Raw genomic sequence first — 20,656 nt, forward strand, 5'->3', positions numbered from 1 at the left:
CGGGTGCGGGATGTTCCGGCTTCCCGTGGCGCGGCAGTGTGACGTCACGGCGTGACGTCACGGCGCGTCGCGTTTGCGGCGGCGGCGGAGGGAGGTGTGGGTGTGCCGCGGTGGGCCCGGCCCGGCGCTATGGAGCAGGCGGTGGCTCCGGCGGCCTCCGCCCGTGCCGTGGTGCCGGCCGCGGGCAAGGGCGACGGCGCGACCCCGGCGGCCTCTAGGCGCCCGAAGACGATCCTGGATGAGGAGACCTACATCGAGGTAAGCCGGCGGGCCTGCGCCTGGGCCGAGCGCGGCGGGTCCCGCTGTAACCCGGGCTGCGTTTGGGCCTGGGGGCGAGGCAGCTCTGCGGCCGCCCGACGGGCTCCGGTACGTCCCGTGCGGTGCCCGGCAGCCGGCGCGGCGCTCCGAGGTGTCCCGGCTCGGCCCCGCAGCTGTGTCTGTGCTTGCAGCGTCTGGAGAAGATCATTCAGCGAGACTTCTTCCCTGATGTGGCGGTGTTGCGAGCGCAGAAGGATTATCTGGAGGCGGAAGAAAACGGCGACTTGGAGAAAATGAGGCAAATCGCGATCAAATTTGGCTCCTCCTTGGGCAAATCCTCGGGGGATGTACCTGTACCCTGTAAGAACTGCATCACTGGGGTGTGAGGGTTGATATCTGATGTTACTGCTCTGATTTAGCTGTGTGAAGGTGGTGCTTATCTTAACCATTCACATTGTCTTTGCATGGGAATTAGCCTGCCAGATTGGGCAGTAGCCACTGTCAGATGAGTGATGGTGAATTTCCATTTGATGGTGTTTATATTTCCTTCTTGAGGGAATGGTTTTGGAAAAAAAACAGCTACTGAGTAACCATTCCTCACAGGCATCTTTTGCCAAGCTCCTGCTCCCTAGGGAATGTTACATACTTGAATGTGCAATGTTATTGTATCAGAAAACTCTTAAGCTATGTTTTGAATTCTTATTATAGTTTTAGGGGTTCTTGTTGAGTCTACAGATGTGTAAGGTGTTTGTTTATGGGGGACAGAAGATGTTGGAAGCTCGTAATTATCAGAGGTTCATACAGCAGGCACCCTGTTGTATGTCTGCTTTCTCTTCAGGTTCAGGTGTCTATTACGTTAAAGCCCAGTTTCTGGCTAAGCTTTTGCAGTGGGGTTTAGGCTTTCTTGTGGCAAAGGGCATGTGTCAGCCAGTGGTTTCTCTTTCTCCCCTGCTGCAAGGGCTGGTTCTGGCCTAGGTGAAGATTGTTGTGCTGCTGCTTGCTTCTGCAAGCAGAAGCTGTTCATAAAGTGGCAAATATACTGGGCTGTGACTCTCCTGTGAATTTTTCCTAACAGGAGAAAAATGATGACTTAGATGAGAGCAAAAATCTTGTTCAGCGTTTGAGACAGAATTGAATATTTGGCATCTTTTCACAATTTTTAATGAAATCGTGGTTCTCTTGCTATGTGTTCTGTGACTTGTTTGGTATGTGACCCTTTCTGTGGTGGAGGACGTCACAGCAAGTGTCTCATTCTGTGTTCTGCTAACCATTTTTTCTGTCACAGATGTTACTCCAGCCACATTTGAAACCCCAGAAGTGCATCCAAGTGGCCTTCCACTGGAGGATAAATCCAAAGCTGGTGTTAAAGCTGCAGAGGAAGGTAGGAGAATGATGTTTGTTCAGCTGAATTCTTCAGCAGCAGGAAAATACTTTTGTGAGCTCTGTCTCCTGGAAGGATTGTGGGTATTTAGCAGGTGTTGAAGCAGTTTCCTTTAACCTTCTAATGGGTGAAAATGATCATTCTGAAGCTGAACTTGATGTAAAGTTTTGTCGTGTGTGTGAGTTCTCAGTTGTGGGTCTCTTTAGGGCTGTGTAAATTCTGAACTCAGTTGAACTCTTTGAAGGCAGAAGGTTTTTTTTCTACATCAGCTGAAATTAATTCTGTAAGTAAACAAAGATTGTAGGGGCAGAGCTACTCATATACAATATTAAAAATGTCTGCTAGCAGCTGTCCATGTGTGCAATTTCCTTTAACACAGATAGCTATAAATGCCATAAAAAGTTTTATGGGAAGGTTGGTTATATGTTTTGCCAAAAAGAATGTTTTATTGTACCGCTCTGCATGTGTGTATTTTTTTTTTGACACTGAGCTTCATGCTAATTATTAGTGGGTCTCTAGAAGGTTTGCTGTCAGAATGATTAAGAATTACGTATAGTGCTGTTGTAGAAAAGGAGGTATTAGTCTTTTTTCAGGCTTCTTCCCTCTTTTTGTTAGGAGAAGCAGAGAAAGGTGATAAAGAGGCACTTCCCAGTCTGGACAGCTTCCTAGCAAAACACACAAGTGAAGATAATGCTTCATTTGAGCAGATCATGGAAGTGGCCAAAGAGAAGGAGAAAGTCAAGCATGCTTGGCTGTACAGTGCAGAAGAAGAGTATGCCCAGGTACGGAAATGGCTCAGCTGTATCTCTGCTCCTGAGGTGACACAACAGGGAAATACTGTTTTATTGTATGTCTTTCTTGTTTGATTAAAGAAAATATTATCTTTTTGTTTTCGAATCCTACTATAAAAACAGATGGGAGTTCATGGGCTCTGAGTGTGAGGCTATTGCATTAGACCATGGAATTACTCATATTGCAGAATAAGAATAGAAAGGTCTTGATTTTAAGTAGTAGGTGCTTGGCGTGATCACATTAAATCTGAGCTAAGCCTGAGTTTCCTGGGTCCTGTGAGAGCTCGTTGCTTCCTTTGTAGTCCTGCTTTTTCCCCATCTGTAACTCGAGAGCAGTGTTGATTGTTGAGGATCTATCTCTTCCTAAAGTTGTGAGACTGGAGCATTGCACTGAGTGCAGGTGTTGCTGTTCTTGGCAGTCTCTTCCATAAGCGTCAATATCAAGGAGAGCAGCTGAGAAAAGTTCCTGTTGTTTGTCCATGAGCCCTTTATTATTTGCAGTTAGATTGTATTATTTCTGTTTCTGTAGCCAATAATAATCTATTCAGCTGCTGAAGTAAAGTCCTGTACACAGCATGGCCGGCTGTGCTGTCTGCCTCAGCTAGCTTCATGGGGCATTCAGGGCCTCTTCTGGAGCTGCCATGTCAATCTTTCTCCATCAGCAGTGAGCAGCCGGCATTGATGCCAGATGCATCAGTGATGGATGTAAGTTGCAGTGCCTTTTAATGAAGTTTGGCACTGACACCTGGGTGTTTCCTGCTGTGTTACTGTGAGTGAGGGTTATGGTTTTATCCCAGCTAATGTAAACCCTTGGAGTCTGTTACAATAAAAGTGCTCTTTGTGGCTCATTAAGCATCCTCTTTGCCCAAATGCTTTCATCCAGAATTAAAAGGCAGGCAGCAGGAGACCGTTTGCAAAGCACAGGGGTTGTTTCAGATCAGGGTGAGGTTTCCAGAGCTGGTCTGTGCTGATGCTGTGTGTCTTCCTGTCAGCCAGCACTGTTCAGACCTAGCATTTCCTTGCATTGCATGCCTGTTGATGTAGCAGACGATTTTGCTATGCCTCATTTAACGTATTTGGTGACGATACTGCTATTTAAATGTATATGGACAACATCAGTTGATGTCTTTAATATAGAGCTTCTGGCAGTAATTTTCTGGTTTAATTGGTGTGAGAGTTTTTAAATGGAGTAACTTATTGGTGGGTGACTGCATTCTGTTAGGTTTTTTTTGTATCGGTGATACTAGTATGCTGGTAACAGCACACAAGTAACTGTGTGAGTAAGTGTACACACAAGCAAGTGTAAGTATGTCAAATGCTTTCATACCTGTGTTGCCTATGGAAATGTTTGGAAACTAAGTATTGAAGAAGTGCCCATTCTGGTTTTTACTGCTTGCCTCAGCTAATGCAGTTTGCATGATAACCAGGATAATACAGACACTCTCCCAGGTTTACATGCCAAAGTCTTGTAAGCTGCCTTTATGTTAGATATAGTGCCTGATGTTGCTCTTCCCTCTTTTAGCAATGAATGCTTCATTTGAGTTTTTATTAGTAGATAGAGAAAAAACAGACAAAGCCTGAACCAAAACAAGTGTTGTCACAAGATGTAATAAACAAAGTCATAATCTTTATAAGAATTTACTTCTCTGGTTCTCACCTGGTTTTATACCAGAACTTCATATGGAATTGTTTGCAAGCTCAGGTGGGAACAGGATGGTTTCTCAAATGACACTTGCTAGAGAGTGCTTATGCCATGCCAGGGGCAAAGTATGCTATGGCAGGGAGCTGAGCTTGTGATTGAGCTCTGCATGGTGCAGGTGCCTGGTTGAAATGTTGCAGGAGTCAGAACTGGTTCTCCCCCTGCCACCACCCTTTTCTAATCCTTTTTTCTATCATGCTTTCAGCGTCGCAGTGAGAACCTGGCACTTCCTTCAGCAGAGCAGCAAGCTCTGGAGAGTGTGAAAGCTGGGCTGGAGACCTGGGAATACACAGCTCGAAACACCCTCATGTATTATCCGACAGGTGAGGTTGCAGGTTTCTCGTGAGGGGCATTGATTCTGAGTGGATTGACTCTGAACAGTGCTAACAGCATAACAGCATTTCTATAGATGACTGAGCACCTCTTACTGGCAATAGTGCACTTTTTCCTCTGTGAAACTCAGATACATAAAGTTACTTTAAAATGCCTGGGGTTTGCTCTCTCTCTTTTTGTATTTTTTTTCTCTTTTTCTTTATTTGAACTTTGCTCCTTTGCCTTTGATTGCAAAAGGCAGTCAAAGTGTGATCATATTCTGTTTGTCATTGAGAAATTCATTATCTGTATTACAGAAGCACTTGGTTTCAGGAGCCAAAGCTCTTTCCAGTTTGGTCTTTCTTCTTTATAAGCACTTTCTTGTCATCTTTATTCAATCTTAGCTTCTGCTCAGAGAGTGCTTCTTGAGCTTTTTGGGTTTTTGGTTGCTATAGAAAACTATGTAATTTGTAACTGCCCTTTTCTTTGGTTATAAATGGACAATTGGTAACCTGCAAACCAGTGAAGTACAGAAAAGAAAGTCTTGTTAACTTAAAAAAAATTAAAAATCTGATCTTAATTTGTAGATTTCAGCTTCTATCTGGTACAAATTCTGTTTTAAATTGCTAGTGATACACACCGCAATTGCTGATGGATTCTGTGTTGTGTAGGAATGTGTGGCAAGTGTGTTGGTCAGGAGCTTTAGAGCACACTGCCTAGTGTTATCTGAGCCCTTTCTTAAAAGGTATTTTGCTTTTCAAGGTGTACCGGATGGGGATGAAGTATTTAAGAAGCCCAGGGAAGTTGTCCATCAAAACACCCGTTTTGTGAAGGACCCTTTTAGCCAAGCCGTGAGCAAATCACAACTCCAACAAGCTGCAGCCCTCAATGCTCAGGTTGGATAATTGCACTTCCAATACTTCGTTAGACTCTTCCCTCTAACGTTGATCAACCAGGAAAACTGTGTGTACTAGATAATGCTGGTTCACACCTTTCTCCACATGGATGGCATTGTCTCTTTTTTATTTCAGTACAAACAGGGCAAAGTGGGACCAGATGGGAAAGAACTGATACCCCAAGAGTCTCCAAAAGTGAATGGATATGGATTTGTGGCTACCCCCTCTCCTGCCCCTGGTAAGAGGGATTTCTTATGTTTTCTGATGTAAGATGCTCTGTTTGTTCAACTCTGAGGTATCGTTGGTTTAGACAAGGAGATGAGCTTTCTATCTATGTAAGTGTCATGAGCTGGTGACTTTCTTGTGTACTGTGTATGCTAGCTCAGCCCAGTGCTTAAATCCTAGTCCCATACACTGGCTAGAGGAGTCATGCTGTACCCGAGAGGCTCTGAGCAAGCTGTCATGCCACCACTTAGGAGCCATGTAGAGGGTGGTGAGCCCTCCTAGGCAACTGGGGTGCTGTGGCTGCTTGTTTTATCCCTGGGTTGTACTTCTGTGGGGCTTAAAGAATTGAGGTCCTTCACAACCATTTACATTCCAATGAATTGTCCTGTAGTTTTTTGAGTGATATTCAGCCTGACTCATAGCAATGTGGCATATCACTTCCTTCACAGTCTAACCTGCTATTTCTCTCCACGTCTGCCGCTTTCTTGGTTCCTGCTTTGTCTGAATACACTTGTGTATTATATATTCCTTTTGTTCACGTGGATTAGCAGTAGGATACTTTTGGTTAGAGCAGACGTGTTTTTTCTTCCAGTGGAAACGTGGTATCTTAAGTTTTCACCTGCTCCTCGCTAACAGCTGTGTTTCCCTGTCTTTTGTTATTATGCTAGAAGCTGAACGTACTGAGGCTTTTCCTCCAGAAAGCCTGTAGGTGGCATTTGGAGCGCGCCTTCTTTCTCCATAGGAGTGCCTGTTCATACCAGTCACTAGCCAGCGACTTAATCGGGCTTTTAGCCTCAATTCATCTTGAGGCTAGCCTGTACCAAGCAGTGACTGCGCTTTGTCTGACAGCTACAACCGCAAAATAGATTCTAAGTTTGGCTATTACATGTATTCTAAGTCCTCTGCCTGTTTCTGTGCTTTATAAATAGTTCCTTACATTAAAGAAGTTTTCATGAAGTAACAGAGGGGAAGACTAGTACCACAGAGGAAAAAATGAAAGTGGCACTTAGCAAAAGCTCACCAAATGGAAAAATAAACATATGGAAAGGACAGTGCTTGGGTGTTGTCACCTGGAGGGTGACACAGCCACTGGCAATGCTGTGAGTTTAAGGTCACGCTCTTTCAATGGGAACCACATGTTGCTATTGAATATAGGCTGTGATTTCCTCTGCAGTGGAGGGGCTCCTTTTGTGTGTTGATGGATTTGCATTTCATAATTTGCCTCTCTGGATTTTTTTTGTGGTGAATGAACAGTCAAATGTCTTTCATGAGCATGACTCTTAAAATTTGGTTTTAGGTGTGAATGAGTCTCCTTTTATGACATGGGGTGAAATTGAAAGCACCCCTTTGCGCTTAGAAGGGTCAGAAACGCCCTATGTGGACAGAACGCCTGGACCAGCCTTCAAGGTATTCCATGTCATCAGTCAGCATGTCATTCTTTTTTGGGGGGAAGGACTAAGAAGGGAAAGGGAAGTGAGTAACTAATAGGTTAACATTGCTGTAGGAGTGTGACACGTCTCTGGGCTTTGTTCGCAGTCCCTGGTTCCAGTAATCTAGGTTCTGCTTGGAGGGTGGAGGTGGACATGAACGCTGCTTGGTGGAGGTACCTGAGGTGGAACACACACTGTTGTCAGGAGAGTGAGACTTCATATTTGATGATACAAAGCCCAGACATAGGGGTTATCAGAGGAAGCTGAAGAGACACCCAATTTATCCAATTTCAGTGTATAAATGGGTAGAAACTGTAGGATTTCCCTCTGTCTTGATCTTTTGGCTGTCACAGCCTGAGGCAGGTATATCACTTGAGAATATAAAAAGGCGCTCTGGCTTTGCTAATGGTACGGGTCCTTGCATGCCACCTGTCTCCTGCTGTTTTCATTGTGTATGAGCTGAGAGTCTTGCTTCAAGAAAGGTGTAATTTGCTGTGTGTGCCTATGTTTTGCTGGACTCAGAAGCCCTTGACTGGTTCTCCTGCTGTGTAGCAATGTGTGTTTGCCTGAGAGCTGGCTGGCCACAGGCCAGGCCATGCAAGACACAGGTGACATTGTTTGTCTAGGAGGGACAGCAGGAGGAAATGCCAGAGGTAATGGCTGCTTCCTCGACTGAACTGGTTCTACCATTTTTGTTACTTGCTTAGGCAGGTTGAAGGTCCCTCTGTGTCCTCTCTGGCTTTTACGTAGCAGCAGAGGGTTGTGGGCTGACCCTGCTTCTCCCCAGTTTAGATCCCTGTAAACTGGAATCCAACTGTGAAGGTGCTTTGACTCATTTTTGCAGCATTCATGAGAGTCTCTTGGCAACTGAACTGTGTGATGCATTTGTAGATCCTGGAGCCTGGGCGCCGTGAGAGGTTGGGGCTCAAGATGGCCAATGAAGTGGCAGCTAAAAAACGAGCAAAGAAGCTGGAGGCACTTCGAAAAGCGACAGAAAACTTGGCCAGGTGAGATTTGTTCTGACAGCAGAACTGGGGAGGGGTATCTGCTGATGAGATTTAAATCAACATACATAGAAAGGGAAGAATGATCAGAGTACTGGGAGCAGCGGTAGGTACAGTCAGACTGCAAGTTTTTAGAAATCAGAAAACTTAATTCCTGAGGGAAGGTGGCTGGTGGCTGTCCTTGATACTCCCTCTTGTCAGCATCACTGTTCTGCCTTACAGCCACCCAGCAGTGCATCTGGATCAGTGTCTTGCCTCATTGCAAAGAGGAGACGTGATAAGTCTTGCTTGGCCGTTTCATAGGAAGGATAGAATAGGCTCAAAGGAAAAGGCAGGTGGTACCACTCAGGTTTGGAGGGATGTAGGAGGTTTCTTTGTCACTTGTCTCTAGAGAGACAGACTGCATTTACCCATAGGCAGAATGACTTCTGCAGCCAGTGGGTCTGGTCTGTTGTGAGAGTGGATACCAAGCTCATCTGTGGAAGCATTGATGCTCTTCCACATAAGTGGCAGATTTTTACTGTAAAATCTTTTAAACCTGTTTATTCTGTTCCAGCTTCACTCCAAAAGGACTAAGCCCAGCAATGTCACCAGCTTTGCAGAGACTAGTAAACAGGACTGCAAGTAAATATACCGACAAAGCACTGCGAGCCAGCTATACTCCTTCTCCAGCCCACACTGGAACACCTGGTTACAAGACCCCAGCAAGTGGGCCTCATACACCCACAAGCACCCCACAATCTAGGACAGTATCTCAGACGCCAGTATCTCAGGATACTACATCAATCACAGACAATTTACTGCAGCTTCCTAAAAGAAGGAAGGCATCTAATTTCATCTGAATATTCCAGTCACCAGCAAGGCAACAGTGAACTGGCTCTGCTCGGCTGTCTGCAAATGGGATGTTGTGAGGCATCGGTGTAAGGGGTGTCTAGATACAGCTGCCAGAATGGAAACCAGTGGTTAGAAGACTTGGGACCAGCGCTACTCTAAACAATATAGATAAAATAGCCTGTAATGTGCTTTTTGGAAGCAGAGTATCTCTTGCTGTGGTATAAATTCCCTTTAAACTGCATGGGTGGGATGCACAGGGCTGTGGTAGAAAAAGAATGCTTCCTGCAATGGCAGAGAAGATTCTGGACTCTTGGAAAAGGGTGATAATTGTTTTAAGATCCATTTCTTTTTTTTTAAGATGGCCATGCATTTAAATACATTTCTGTACAGATATGTCTATTTATAAAATGTGTTAAGCCTTCCTAAAAGGTTGAACTGGAATTCCTTTGAGCTCGTCAGACGTCTTTGGTTTTGTATTTTGCAGAAGAGCAGATATAATCATGTATGTATTAAGACATGACCCAGAGTTTTTAGAGGGCCTCTCTTTAATTTGAGTTGCTCTTGAATGTGGCTTGGACTTGCCGAGAGAGGTGATATATTCGGAAGACAGTATGCATACAGATTCAGCTGTCGGTTCACAATGCCCAGTAACCTACCTGAATACACGGTGTGGTTGATGCACATGTGGATTCTGCAGCCTGTGTAGTCAGAAACTTGAGGAAGGTGAGTGTAAGACCTGTTAAATGCCAGCAGCACTGAAAGAAACTGTCCAGTGTGTTTTGACAGTAACTTCCCTGCAAACCGTATCAGAGACAGGCCTTGAGAACAATAGGGTTAAGCTGTTTATTCACCTCAGCAGATGTACAGTGTCTTCTATTGCTATTCTTTGTAAAGCAAGAGGTGAGGACTGTTGCTGAAGCAGAAGCTAAAGTTGAGAATCAGCAGTTCACAAGTTAGATCGACTTTGTGATACTGTTAAAACCAGCCATCCTTAGGAGGATCCTGTTTACTTCTGTCTTTTCCCTTTTGCTTAATGGCATTTGGCTTGATGCTTTTGCTTTGGCTTTCCTTCATGTGGGTTGTGGGAACACTCACCCTCTTCTGGAGCTGGCAGAGGGGACTCGACAGTGGCATCTGGAGTCTGCAGCCATGAGTGTTTCAAAACTTCATCTATGCACAATCTCTGAGACACATTGGGCTGGAGCAGGTGGTTAATGAGATCCTTGCACTCTACAGTCAGGTGTTTTGTGCTGGGGAAGGAAATCCTGTGTTGTTTCTGAAAAAAAATCATTTTCTTGATGTTGGAATCATCAAATGGCATGGAAGCATAGACCATTATATACAGGATGACGCCCAGACTCCACATGTCAGAAATCCTGGGGTCACAAGGAATGCCCTGTAGCACTTCAGGGGCTGCATACGCAGCAGACCCACAGAAGGTATTGCTGAGAATCATTTTCCCATTTTTATCCCAAGACAAGAGTTTGGAAAAGCCAAAGTCTGTCAGCTTGATGTTGAGGCCATCATCAAGAAGGATGTTCTCACATTTCAGGTCCCTGTGAGCAAAGTTTGAGTCATGGCAATGCTTGATGGCAGAAGCCAACTGCTGAAACTTCATGCGAGCAAAGTCCTCTCTCATAGCTCCTGTGATCTTGATGTGGTCCAGGAGGTCTCCCTTTTCCCCCAGCTCCATCACGATATACACTTTCCCAGCTGATGTCTCAAAAATCTCATAGGTTTTGATGATTGATGGATGTTGCAAACATCTCAAAGCCTCTATCTCCCTGGGGAGAAACCTTTCCCAAAAGTCTCCAGGAGTTTTCATCTTGTCGATGATCTTGACAGCCACTTTGCACTTCAGCCGGTTGCAGAAGGCACATTTCACTTTGCTGTAAGAGCCTTGTCCTAACGTGTTGCTGAGGCTATAGCCTTTCTTTCCAAGCACTGTAACGTCATCCATGGTGGAAGAGCTGGAGGGAGCTGCATGAGGTGGCGCTGGCGTGCATCATGGGTGGTGGCAGATGGTGTGTGCACCCACCATGGTGGCTGCTTGGGTTGCTGCTGCCGTGGTCGAGTGGCACCGGAGCGCTGGTCCCTATGTGATGTCACAGGTGCTCGGAAGGACCTTGCAGCCCTTTCCTGAAGCTTCAGGATGATGTCATCCAGGGCAGAACTTGGCATCAAGTCACTTGGAAACATCACCCATACCCTGCCTTCATCGTAAACTGATCTTTAGTTTTGCTAACAGGATGGAAGTACCCCAGATGTTTTTCTTTCCTAAAATGTACCCAAGTCTGTTTATATTTATTCACGTTAGGTGAAATTTTGTCATCTTTTTGTATGCCTTGGATGATCTTTCAAGCCCCATGTGGGTGTGCTTCTGCTGTACAGTGGCCTTGCTTCTCAACAGCCAGTTTTCCTCAGAAATGGGCTTGTCGTGTCTTAACTGAGGCTGCATTCAAGAACTGGGCTTGAGTTTGGCTTGGGGTTTTTTCCTTCATGGGCTTGCTAGGGGAAGGACATCGCTTCTTTCAAGTTCATTTCCTTCTTGTTCATCCAGCCCTTCCATTTCATAGCTCTGACTGGCTGCTTCTATGGGCTTTGCTTTTGCTGTGTGAGGGGGGTTATGTTTTGACTTCTAGCTTCTGGTGTTCTTGAGAAAGGCTCACACAACACCTTCCTCAGAGGGATTACTGTTCTGTATGTTGACAGCTTCACTGTAACCAGCCTCTGGGGCTTTTTGCTTTCTGTTCATTTCAGCTTTTTCAGATCTGTTGTTACTGCTGCTTTGTGTGTGACACCAAAGACTTGATGGTGTTGATCAAAACATGGGGGCTGGGACAACCTTGCTTTGTCCATCAGCATGGGTGACAATGTCATTCTGAAGAACAGAAGTGGCACTTCTGCCAGCCACACTGGGGCTTTTGGGGGGTTTCTCTTCCCATTCTTTGAAACTTGTGGGTAATTATTCTAATCAGCCGAAAGAAAAAGAAAGAAAGGAGAGTAGTTTTACCCATGCACAGCTTGCTCTCAGAGCTGAGTGACTGAGCAGTGGCGTGGTGTGATCCACCCTGGAGCAGCACAGAGCACCTTTTAGCAGGAAGCAGGCGTAGCCAGATGTGTACGCTTCCTGCAGCACGCCTGAGCACAGGGCAGCCTGTGTGACACTTGGAAGTCTTGGACACTTGCTATAATCAGGTGATGTTTTACCGAGGAAACTTCCATGGAAAATCCTCTGCGGCTCTTTGAGCAGTGCCTGCAGCCTTCTGTGACGTCTGGGGGGGTTTGATGCTGTGTTTTCTTGGTGGAGAGATTCTTCCTGTGAAAAACCCTAAGTGACTCGATTTTTATAGCGCACCGTGTACAAATCAATTGCTCACCATGGCATTGCAAGGAGTTAGCCATTTTTGCCTTTCAGTCAGAAATAATTGAAGGCCAAGTTTTGTCTTTAAGCAAAAAAATTGCTCTCACATATTCGTGAATGTAAAGGGAGCCCATTTACTGGCGTTTCCATGCTTTCAGAGATGTTCTTTAAGGACTGAACTGGGTAAATAACAATGAGTTTCTTAGGTAATTTAAACAACAAATTATTTATTTCATAATGACCACACGTTCCGCTCATCTCCAGTAAATGTAGGACCTCCCTGTTGGGGCACACAGGCAGATGGTCAGGCCCTGGCCTGCAGTTAGAGTCACCCAACAGAGCAGGAGAATGGAGTAGATGTGACATAAAGATGGTCGGATGTAGTAGGCACTGCTACGGAGAGCACCCAGGGGAATGTTTGAGCTTCACAGATAACTGAGGAGCAGCACAGGGACTACCAGGGTGTGGAGGTGACCCAGTGAGAGGTTATCAGAAACACCAAATTTGGCTGTAGATGTAACAAGGCTGGGCCCAAGGGGAGACAGTAATTAAAGGAGGTTATTTTGGGAAGAGATGAGGGTTAGAGAAAAGGAGGGATTAGAGAACAAGCACGGGAACAGAGAGAAACTGGATGTGCGGAAGCAGGCTGTCATCGGTGTGTGTGTCTCAAGCCCAGTACCTGATTTCCACCACCTTGTTCACTGATTCCTATCCCTTCTCTGGTTGTGGGAGCTCTCTCTTCTGGACATGGGATGCACGTAAAAGCTAGGTAGTGTTTGAGGACTGCAGATGGGGTGTACATATGGGTCAGGAGTGGGCACACATCTTCCACAGCATTTGAATCTGGTCATGCTCATGCTAAGACAGAGTTGGAATGACAGAGGGGAATGTGCTATCTGTGAATGATTAGTTCCATGTTGTGCAATCAATGCTTCTGAGCAGATCGCCTTATATATCCTGTGGGCTGGTGTTGGTTTTGTGTTCACCCTCAAGTGAATGAACCCAGACAGCCCTGGGACTAAAATCCCAGTCTCGGTTCTGCCAGACTGAAAGGCCTTCATGTGTTTGCTGGGAATGTAATTTATTGCTATAAAGCTGGATCTCTTGAAGGGGATGTAGTGCTCTTCAGATAGGCTATTCCTGTAATGCCTCCTGTAGTGTCTGGTCTCCGCTTCCTGCTGCAGTTCAGCTCCTGCTATCTGTAATTAGGGAATCAGTAATAAACTCTTCATTGCCTGATATTTTTGCTGCTGTAGCACTAGCAGATGATGTGCCTTTACAAGGCCAAATCCCATGTGAAAAACCATCTTGGTTCTTCATGACTTGTGATTTTTCCTTTTTCCTCTCTTTTTTGAGAGGGTTATTTTCCTTTTGCTCTTCCTGCATACCTGCATTGTCCAAGGCGCAAGCATGCTTCCTCCCTCAGCCAGAATAACACCTGGAGCTTACCTCAATGAAGCAAACCGCTGATTACACCAGGCACAACTGCTGCTCTTTGATTTATGGGACACAGGTAAGAACATGATGAGCAGAAGACAAGCAGCAGCCCAGGGTTTGGTGAGGCAAGTAGCTGAGAGCTCCTGTCACCATCACCCCACACCATGCTTTGAGTGAAGAGCCAGGATGGAGGTGGCCAGGGGAGTGGTGGGGCACTGTCCTGGGGCAGGAGGCTGCTCTCCAGCTCATGTTCCTCATCCCCTGTGGGCTACGTGAGCCATGTCTTGGGGCAGGGGTCTGGCTCTGCAACAGGATGTCCCAAGGCACCAACCGCCAACCTGCTCCCCTGTGCACTTCATCTTGAAGACCAAGAGTGTTTCCCTGGGGCAGATGCAGCCTCCCCTGCTGTGGTACAAGGGGCTGTACAGGGCCTGCAGTTTTCCACCACCCGAAACCAGGTTCCAGTAAGGAGTGGGGCTCTGAGCTGCTCTCTACTTAGTCGTAGAATGGTTAGGGCTGGAAAGAACCTTATTTAGCTCAGAAGGGAAGCTGTGGTTGGAGTTACTTTGTTGTTCTGGGGAACTGGGCTATTCCTCTGAAGAAAAAAGAAGTAAATGGATCCCCTCGCTCAGGAAAGTGGGAGATGGAGCAATTCCTACTTCCTCATATTTGCATTTGTTTCCTCAAACCCAGCTTGCTGCTGCTGGTGCAGGGCATGAGTGGGTTTGGCCACCCTGCCCGTGAGCCCTTTCCCTCTGCTTCTCCTGAGCACGGCAGCTTTTCTCCACTGCTTTATGGGCACGGGGGATCTGCGCTCGCTGGTTGGAGAAATGCTCACTCCCAGTATGAAACGGGGAGTGCCTGGGATGTGCCAGCTCCCGCACGCCCTCGGCAGAGGCTCAGTGTGTTCTGCTGGCATGCTCCTCGTCCCTGCAGCATCTGCCTGCCATTGTGTCCTGTCTGGTGGCTTGGGGCTGATGTGACTGCACAGGGCAGCTCCACCTCGCACCTCCCCACAGCCTGGCCAGGGCATTGGTAGTTCCCCAGTGTTGGTGCCCTCAGCACGGCACAGCCTGAGGAAATGAGTGCCTCTTACCCTTCACCTCCGTGCTGTGTGGCTGGGCTGGTTACTGCCTGTTTGCTCAAGGGTGCTGTGTGGGTTGCGGTGCTTACCTGGCACATGTGTGCTCCAGAGCCACCTCTCTTCAGAGGTGGTGAGGTTGCGGTGTGGGGAAATGAGGTCTGCCTTTCCTGGGGCAAAAGCCAGGGACAAGCAGCCTATGCCCTGTTCTGATGTGTTGTAGGGCATTTATTTACACATTGTATGATGTAACTCGCAGGCCTTGGTTGCCATGGGCTTGGGGTGGGTAAGGAGCTGTCTTGGATCAGTCTGGGGCTGGCATGTGTGGCTGGGCTGCAAGAAGCCCGGGTGAAAACAGCCTTCCTGCACTGTATCCCCTGGGAGGAACAGAGCTGGGGAGCTGGATGGCTGTGCTTTGTGCTGGAGGGTGCTGCCACGCTTCAGCTCCCTGCAGACACCCGGATCATGACAGTGTCTGGCAGCTCGTGAGAGCTGGCAAAATGTGTTCTGGCTGGAATCTTCAGGCAGCCCCCAGCTGCCTGCAGGTCCCCAAGAGCATGGCCCCAGGGAAAGGAGCCATTGCACACACTCACTGCTGCCCCAGCAACCTCCCAGCAGGCACCAGCTTCCACTGTCACATTAAACTTCACATTTGGGTATGGAAGAAGCATCTCCCTGATGCTGCTGAGCTGGGCTCGGCTGCAGCTCCTGTGGGGCCAGGGGTAGGGAGTGCACAGGAGAACCCACTGAAGCCTTGTCTCCATGCCTGCAGGTCAGCAGCTGGTGCCTGACCTGGAAGGGAAGCAGAAGCAATGTGAGAGTAGATGTATCTGTTATCTGTACATCCATCGGGAATACCCTTGAGGGAGGTTTGCTGCTGGGTATAGTAATTGGTATTAACAGAGAAACAGGGAGGGTGGGATCTTCGGTCCAAACATTGAAGCACGAAAGTGGAAAAGAGTTGTTGTAAACTTAAAAAAAATACATAAAACCTTCCCAGCAGCTTCCCGGGCTTTGGCTTTGACTCTGGATGGGGTTTTACTGGAAAGCTGGAATTCCCTGCAGCAGAAAGTGCTGACCCTGCAGCCACTGTGGGTCAGCTGCCCTGGCCAGGACCATGTCTGGTGCTACCCGAACACCGCTGCTTCTTTTCCAGTTGCCAGAGGAAAATCCGGCTCAGTTTGGGGAGTGGGTTCTGGAGGCAAAACTGCTTCTGAGCCCAGACCCCGCCTCGGCAGAGCCCCAGCACCGGGAGAGCTGTGGCACCGGGGCCAGTGCCACCTCCCCAGGCTGGGTCCCCGTAGGGACAGCCACCACCCATGGCACAGGAACACCCAGGGTCAGATTCCTGAAGGCGCCCGTCATTTGCCGGGCCACTGACGATGATCTGGGCTGCACAATTGGTGCTATTCACGTGTTTCCTCTCCGGCTCGTGAGCCTGGAACACAGCGCTTCCAGGAGTACGAAACCACCACCCGGCTCCAGCCCTGCTGTGGGGATGCCACCCGCTCGTTGGGGTCACCCCTGCAGGACTGAACTAGATAAACTCCGTGATACGGTTCAGTGCTGGTCTTGGCAGTCCTGAGGTAACGCTTGGACTTCGTCATCTTAAAGGTCTTTTCCAGCCCGGTTGATTCTGTGATCTGGAGGTCCTGTCCAAGCCAAGCCGGTCTATGGTCTATGGTCCATGGTCTACGGTCCGTGGTCTACAGCATGCGCAGGTAACGGCTGCGGGCTGGCGGTGCCGAGCGATGGCCCCCGCGGGGAGCTGAGGCCGCGCTCGACCCCGTAGGTGGGCGGGGCTTGTGCTTATCCGTGCGCTCGGCCCCGCCCCCTCGCCGCCGATTGGCGGGTCGGCGCGCTGTGGGGAGGGGTCGTGGCGGCGCGGGGGGCAGGCGGCGGGGAGGTGCGGCCGCCATCTTGTGCGTCGCCGGAGCCAGGCGAGCGGCCCGCAGCGTGGCGCCGCCCGACCCCGCGCTGCTCCCGCCGCAGCCGCCGCCGCAGCCAGGGCCGCTGGCTCCCGCCCGGGGGCGGCGGCGGACGGCGGAGGGGAAGAGCTCGGTGCGGACAGGGGCACCCCCCCCCCCCCCCCCCCCGCGGGTCCGGTGGCGGCGGCGGCCCCTCCTCCCGCCGCTCCTCGCGTGCCTCCCCGCGGGTTTGTGGCGCTGCGCCGGGGGAGGATGAACGGAGGATAAATGGTGCCCAAGGCAGACAGCGGCACCTTCCTCCTCCTCTTCCTCCTGGTGCTGAGCATCACCGAGCCGCTGCGGCCAGGTAGGGGCGGCGGGGGGGGGTGGAAACGCCGGTCCTCCTTCCTCAGCCCGCGGGCGGGTCCCGGGCCCGGAGCTGGAGCCGGGAGGGGGGCAGCGGGGCTCCCCCGGGGGGGCGGGCGAGGGAGGTGGCGGGTCAGTGTCCGAGAAGCGGTGCCCCCGGGCGGGCAGCGCTGGGGCCGTCCCCTTCCCGCAGGGCGCAGCGCGCCGGGAGGAGCCCAGCGCTGGGGTCGCCGTGGCCCAGAGCCGGCCCCGGACCCAGGGGTCGGTGTCTGCTGCTTCGTTGTGCGCTAAAAAGAGATGGGACCTGGTTGAGTCATGGGGAAGCGTCGGTCCCTGTGCTGGCTGGCTGGGACTTGGAGGAATGGGAGTTAGGGTCAAAAAACTCATTGTAAAGTTTGAAAGGTTGGGTAAAAGCTTTGTAACACTACAGGTAGTGAGCAGTGGAAGTGGGGTGGCATGGTCAAGTTTTCAGCTGCTTTTTACTTACCTATTTTTATGTTGTGGGCCTTGGGTGCCAACAAAACAAAACCTTGCTTTCGAAGTGCCGTTTGATCATCCCAGAAAGAGAAAACAACCCTACTGCATCTCAGCTGTATGTCATCTTCCTGGTTATGTTTTTGCTTCTTTTAGGGCAATAATTCAGCAGTGAAGTTGGTGTGGTAGTTGCTAGGCACAGTGCTTTAAAATGTTTAGATTAGTAAGTCTGGAGAAATGGTTGGTGTTTGCTGATTGAAAACTGCAGCCTTTCTAGGTACGTCGCTCAGTTGAGGTTTCTTCTTGGGTGTTGAACTCACTTGAAGCTTGGCAGAGCCCTAGCGTATCTTGGGCTGCTCTTGCCAAAGAGCATCAATAGCTGAAGCGTGAGGCTGCCTGGAGTAGCTTTGCAGGTTTGGAAACCATCCTCCCGTCACACCACGCGACTGCTGCTGGGTGATACTCACTCCTTTATAAACAGGAGAGAAAGAACGATGGTGTGCTTCAAAATCCCCTTGTTCTTTCTCTTCAAAATAGCCTGTATGATCCAGACTAATAAAACGTAACAGTATTAGTGAGCTGTGTTTAAGCAAGTTCCCAGTACAGCTGAAACACAATTGGGTCAGTGTAGGCAGTCTTATTGAAATAACCAACTTAGGTGTTGAAACTGCTCTGTGTGTTCCTTGTTTTGTTTTAGCTTGTTTTTTTGGCAGTGCAGTGTATATACAGGGCCTATGATATGCTCTAAAGTAGCCAAAAGAAAAGCAGAGTTGCTAACCTAGCATTATTACAGCTAGAGGCTTTACGTGGGAGAAGATGCTATGTAAAACTGATTTCAAGCAGCTTCCTCTGTAGCTGGCACCAAGTGCTACAGACAGCTGAATTACTGGTTGAAAAGGCTCAGCAGAGGTTCATAGCTGTCTGTGTACTTTAACAAGAGGGTAGGTTTGATCTTGAGCTCTGTTGGTGTTGAGCATTGTAGCCTCCTAGAAATTAGAAAATGGCTTTTTCCTCTTGTGTCGGAACATGTGTTGCTCCAGTTTGATAGCACATCTCTGCCTGATGCTTCATGGACGAAGACAAGTTCTTCGCTGAGGTTTGCTTCTTTAGGGCAAATTGATGTGTACTTTGGAGATTTGTGGTGCTGTAGCCACCCTGGCAGAAGGATTTTCCATGTGAACAAACCTGAACTCTCATCTGCTCAGGTTATGCACCACTGGCTTTGAAACCCATAGCATTAGGATTTCTGTGGGAAGTCCGTATGTGTTTCTTGAGCTTTGCTCAAACCATATGTATTCTTGAACCTAATGTGAAGTAATACAGCTGGATGTAGTATTGCAGCTGGAATTCCTTGCTGTATGAGGGATTTCTGAATTCCATTTGGAATAGTCTCACCCATCCTTTTTACTTGGAGGCTCTGGATGATTCTGGTATTTGAGCTGTCCATGGTGATGCTTCTCCTTTCTCAGGAGAGATCCCATTCCTTCAGGGTGGCCTCATGTCTTTTTGCCAATGTCCTTTGGTTTTTAGCTTGCTTCTTTTAATGTCTTAAGCCTATTCTGTCAGATAGATCACCCATTAATCAATTACTTGATTAAATAATGTGTGGGTTGATCCTGAAACAAAGGATCAGGGAATATCTGTTTTGTGCAAGTATGGAAGGTGTACAGAACCAAATTTATAATTTTAATCAATGGTGAAGAAGTCTGACTTCTCTTTTGGGGGGAGATACGTGGATTTCCTCAGAAACAGTGTTTGGATTTAGAATTTTTCTTCCTAGTGATGGTGGTTTTTCTTTTTCCTTCTTTAAACCTGTGTATTGTAGCAACTGTCTTACTGGTTTACAAAGGATGCCTGCATCATTCTTAGCTTAAATCTGTGCTCAGAGCTATCAAATGAGTGCTGCAGAGTGATGGGAGGTTTTATGTTCTCTGAGATGAATGTGTAGTCCCTTCACAATTCAGTCCCAGCGAATCAGGCACCTCTTTGTACTTCCATGTTAATTTGACACTAGCTTTGTATCCATGTTCTTGCTGTACTCTTCAGATAAATAAAACCTCCTTTTAAGCCTCCTCAACTGTAGTATCTTTTCAGGCAATCTGAAAGGCAGTGATTTTACATGGACCTATTTTTTTTCTGCGTTTCAGGGGACATGGAGTTTAGTAAATGAAGAGAGAAATTAATTAGAATTTCCTTTTTTTCCTCTGATTTTTTTCCATCTTGGTTACACAAGTCTGTTTTATGCTACTGCCAGTGCTAACATCACCAGGTACATCCAACACACTGTGGCACCAGCCCTAGCTGGAGGCTTGGGTTCCTGAAGGTATTGTGGGCAGTTAGATTCTTCTGAGCCTGTGAACATTTAATGGTAATTTTGTGCCTTTGACAGTCTCTGTTTAGATGATTTTTTTGTCCTAGTGTTTCCTCTTTCCTTTTCTAACTGTTTTGACCATAAGCTGCTTGTTTTGACTAGTCGCCTGCTTTATAATGCATTGTTGAAAGAGTGTTTTTTTTTTAAAGTAGGGGATTTCTCCTTGAGTTGTGTTACTCATTATGTGTTGGAAGTTGCTGATGTGAATTGAAGCCGAATATGTTGTACTTTTCCAACTATGCGAGTGTACAGTGAAGAAGTAAATATTTTCTTTAAATGCGTACTGAATTGATTGTATCTGGTGTTCATACACTTGTTTTGGGGGGTATTTACCACAGTAGGATTTGGCTTAATAGTATCTTTTCCCGGACAGCTCTAAACATCTGCTTCAGGTTATCTGTGTAGCTGGCTGAGAGCTGCTGTCTTGATGTGAAGAAATATTTCAGCAGTGTGTTAACAGAGTTACAATGAAACGTTCTGGTGCTAGCTCAGATTTAGACTGAGTTTCTGAGCACCACTGCATTCCTGTTGGTTGTTGAAAGAACATCAGAGGTAAATTGTTATGAACTCTGTTCTGCAGCACAGGTTGAGAAGTTCCTGTTTCTGTTAACATCTAATGTGCAATCGAAAAGTAGAGGTTCTGGTGTCTTTATGTAACACGGGGAACTTAAACAGTCTGGAATGATCTGGATGACATGTTTCAGAAGAGTGTTTAGAGGATTAATTAGTATCATCATCGCTGAAGACAACAACATGTTTTCATATTTCTCTAACAAGATGCTGCTGCTTGCTAATGGAAAACACTTAAACATGGTCAGGCTTTATA

At 47.6% G+C, this 20,656-nt stretch overlaps 3 protein-coding genes across 4 annotated transcripts in view; 2 read left to right on the forward strand and 1 right to left on the reverse strand.

Annotated features, from left to right (window-relative positions):
- The first annotated feature begins 124 nt into the window (after positions 1 to 124).
- On the forward strand, positions 125 to 9,339 carry ESS2 (ess-2 splicing factor homolog). Its single transcript, XM_057411334.1, has 10 exons — positions 125 to 258; positions 450 to 618; positions 1,544 to 1,639; positions 2,255 to 2,421; positions 4,335 to 4,452; positions 5,204 to 5,337; positions 5,473 to 5,575; positions 6,860 to 6,969; positions 7,884 to 7,999; positions 8,553 to 9,339. Exons 1-10 carry the CDS (start codon positions 130 to 132, stop codon positions 8,836 to 8,838), a joined length of 1,428 nt encoding a protein of 475 aa, XP_057267317.1. The 5' UTR covers positions 125 to 129; the 3' UTR covers positions 8,839 to 9,339.
- Positions 9,340 to 9,860: 521 nt separating this feature from the next.
- On the reverse strand, positions 9,861 to 10,796 carry TSSK2 (testis specific serine kinase 2). The gene has a single exon (XM_057411336.1). It carries the CDS (start codon positions 10,788 to 10,790, stop codon positions 9,861 to 9,863), a length of 930 nt encoding a protein of 309 aa, XP_057267319.1. The 5' UTR covers positions 10,791 to 10,796.
- A 5,862-nt stretch (positions 10,797 to 16,658) lies between these two features.
- Positions 16,659 to 20,656, forward strand: part of DGCR2 (DiGeorge syndrome critical region gene 2) — a 44,724-nt gene continuing 40,726 nt past the window's right edge. The window contains exon 1 of one of the 2 annotated variants that reach the window (XM_057411374.1): positions 16,659 to 16,986. In XM_057411374.1, the coding sequence (XP_057267357.1) occupies positions 16,908 to 16,986 (79 nt within the window). In that variant the 5' untranslated portion in view covers positions 16,659 to 16,907. The remainder of the gene's footprint in view (positions 16,987 to 20,656) is intronic. The other variant, XM_057411375.1, reaches the window with a different exon arrangement.

Source organism: Pezoporus wallicus, unplaced genomic scaffold (assembly GCF_028554395.1).
Source record: "Pezoporus wallicus isolate ANWC-B61680 ecotype Strahan unplaced genomic scaffold, APGP_CSIRO_Pwel_v1 contig_6401, whole genome shotgun sequence".
Classification (NCBI taxonomy): Eukaryota; Metazoa; Chordata; class Aves; order Psittaciformes; family Psittacidae; genus Pezoporus; species Pezoporus wallicus.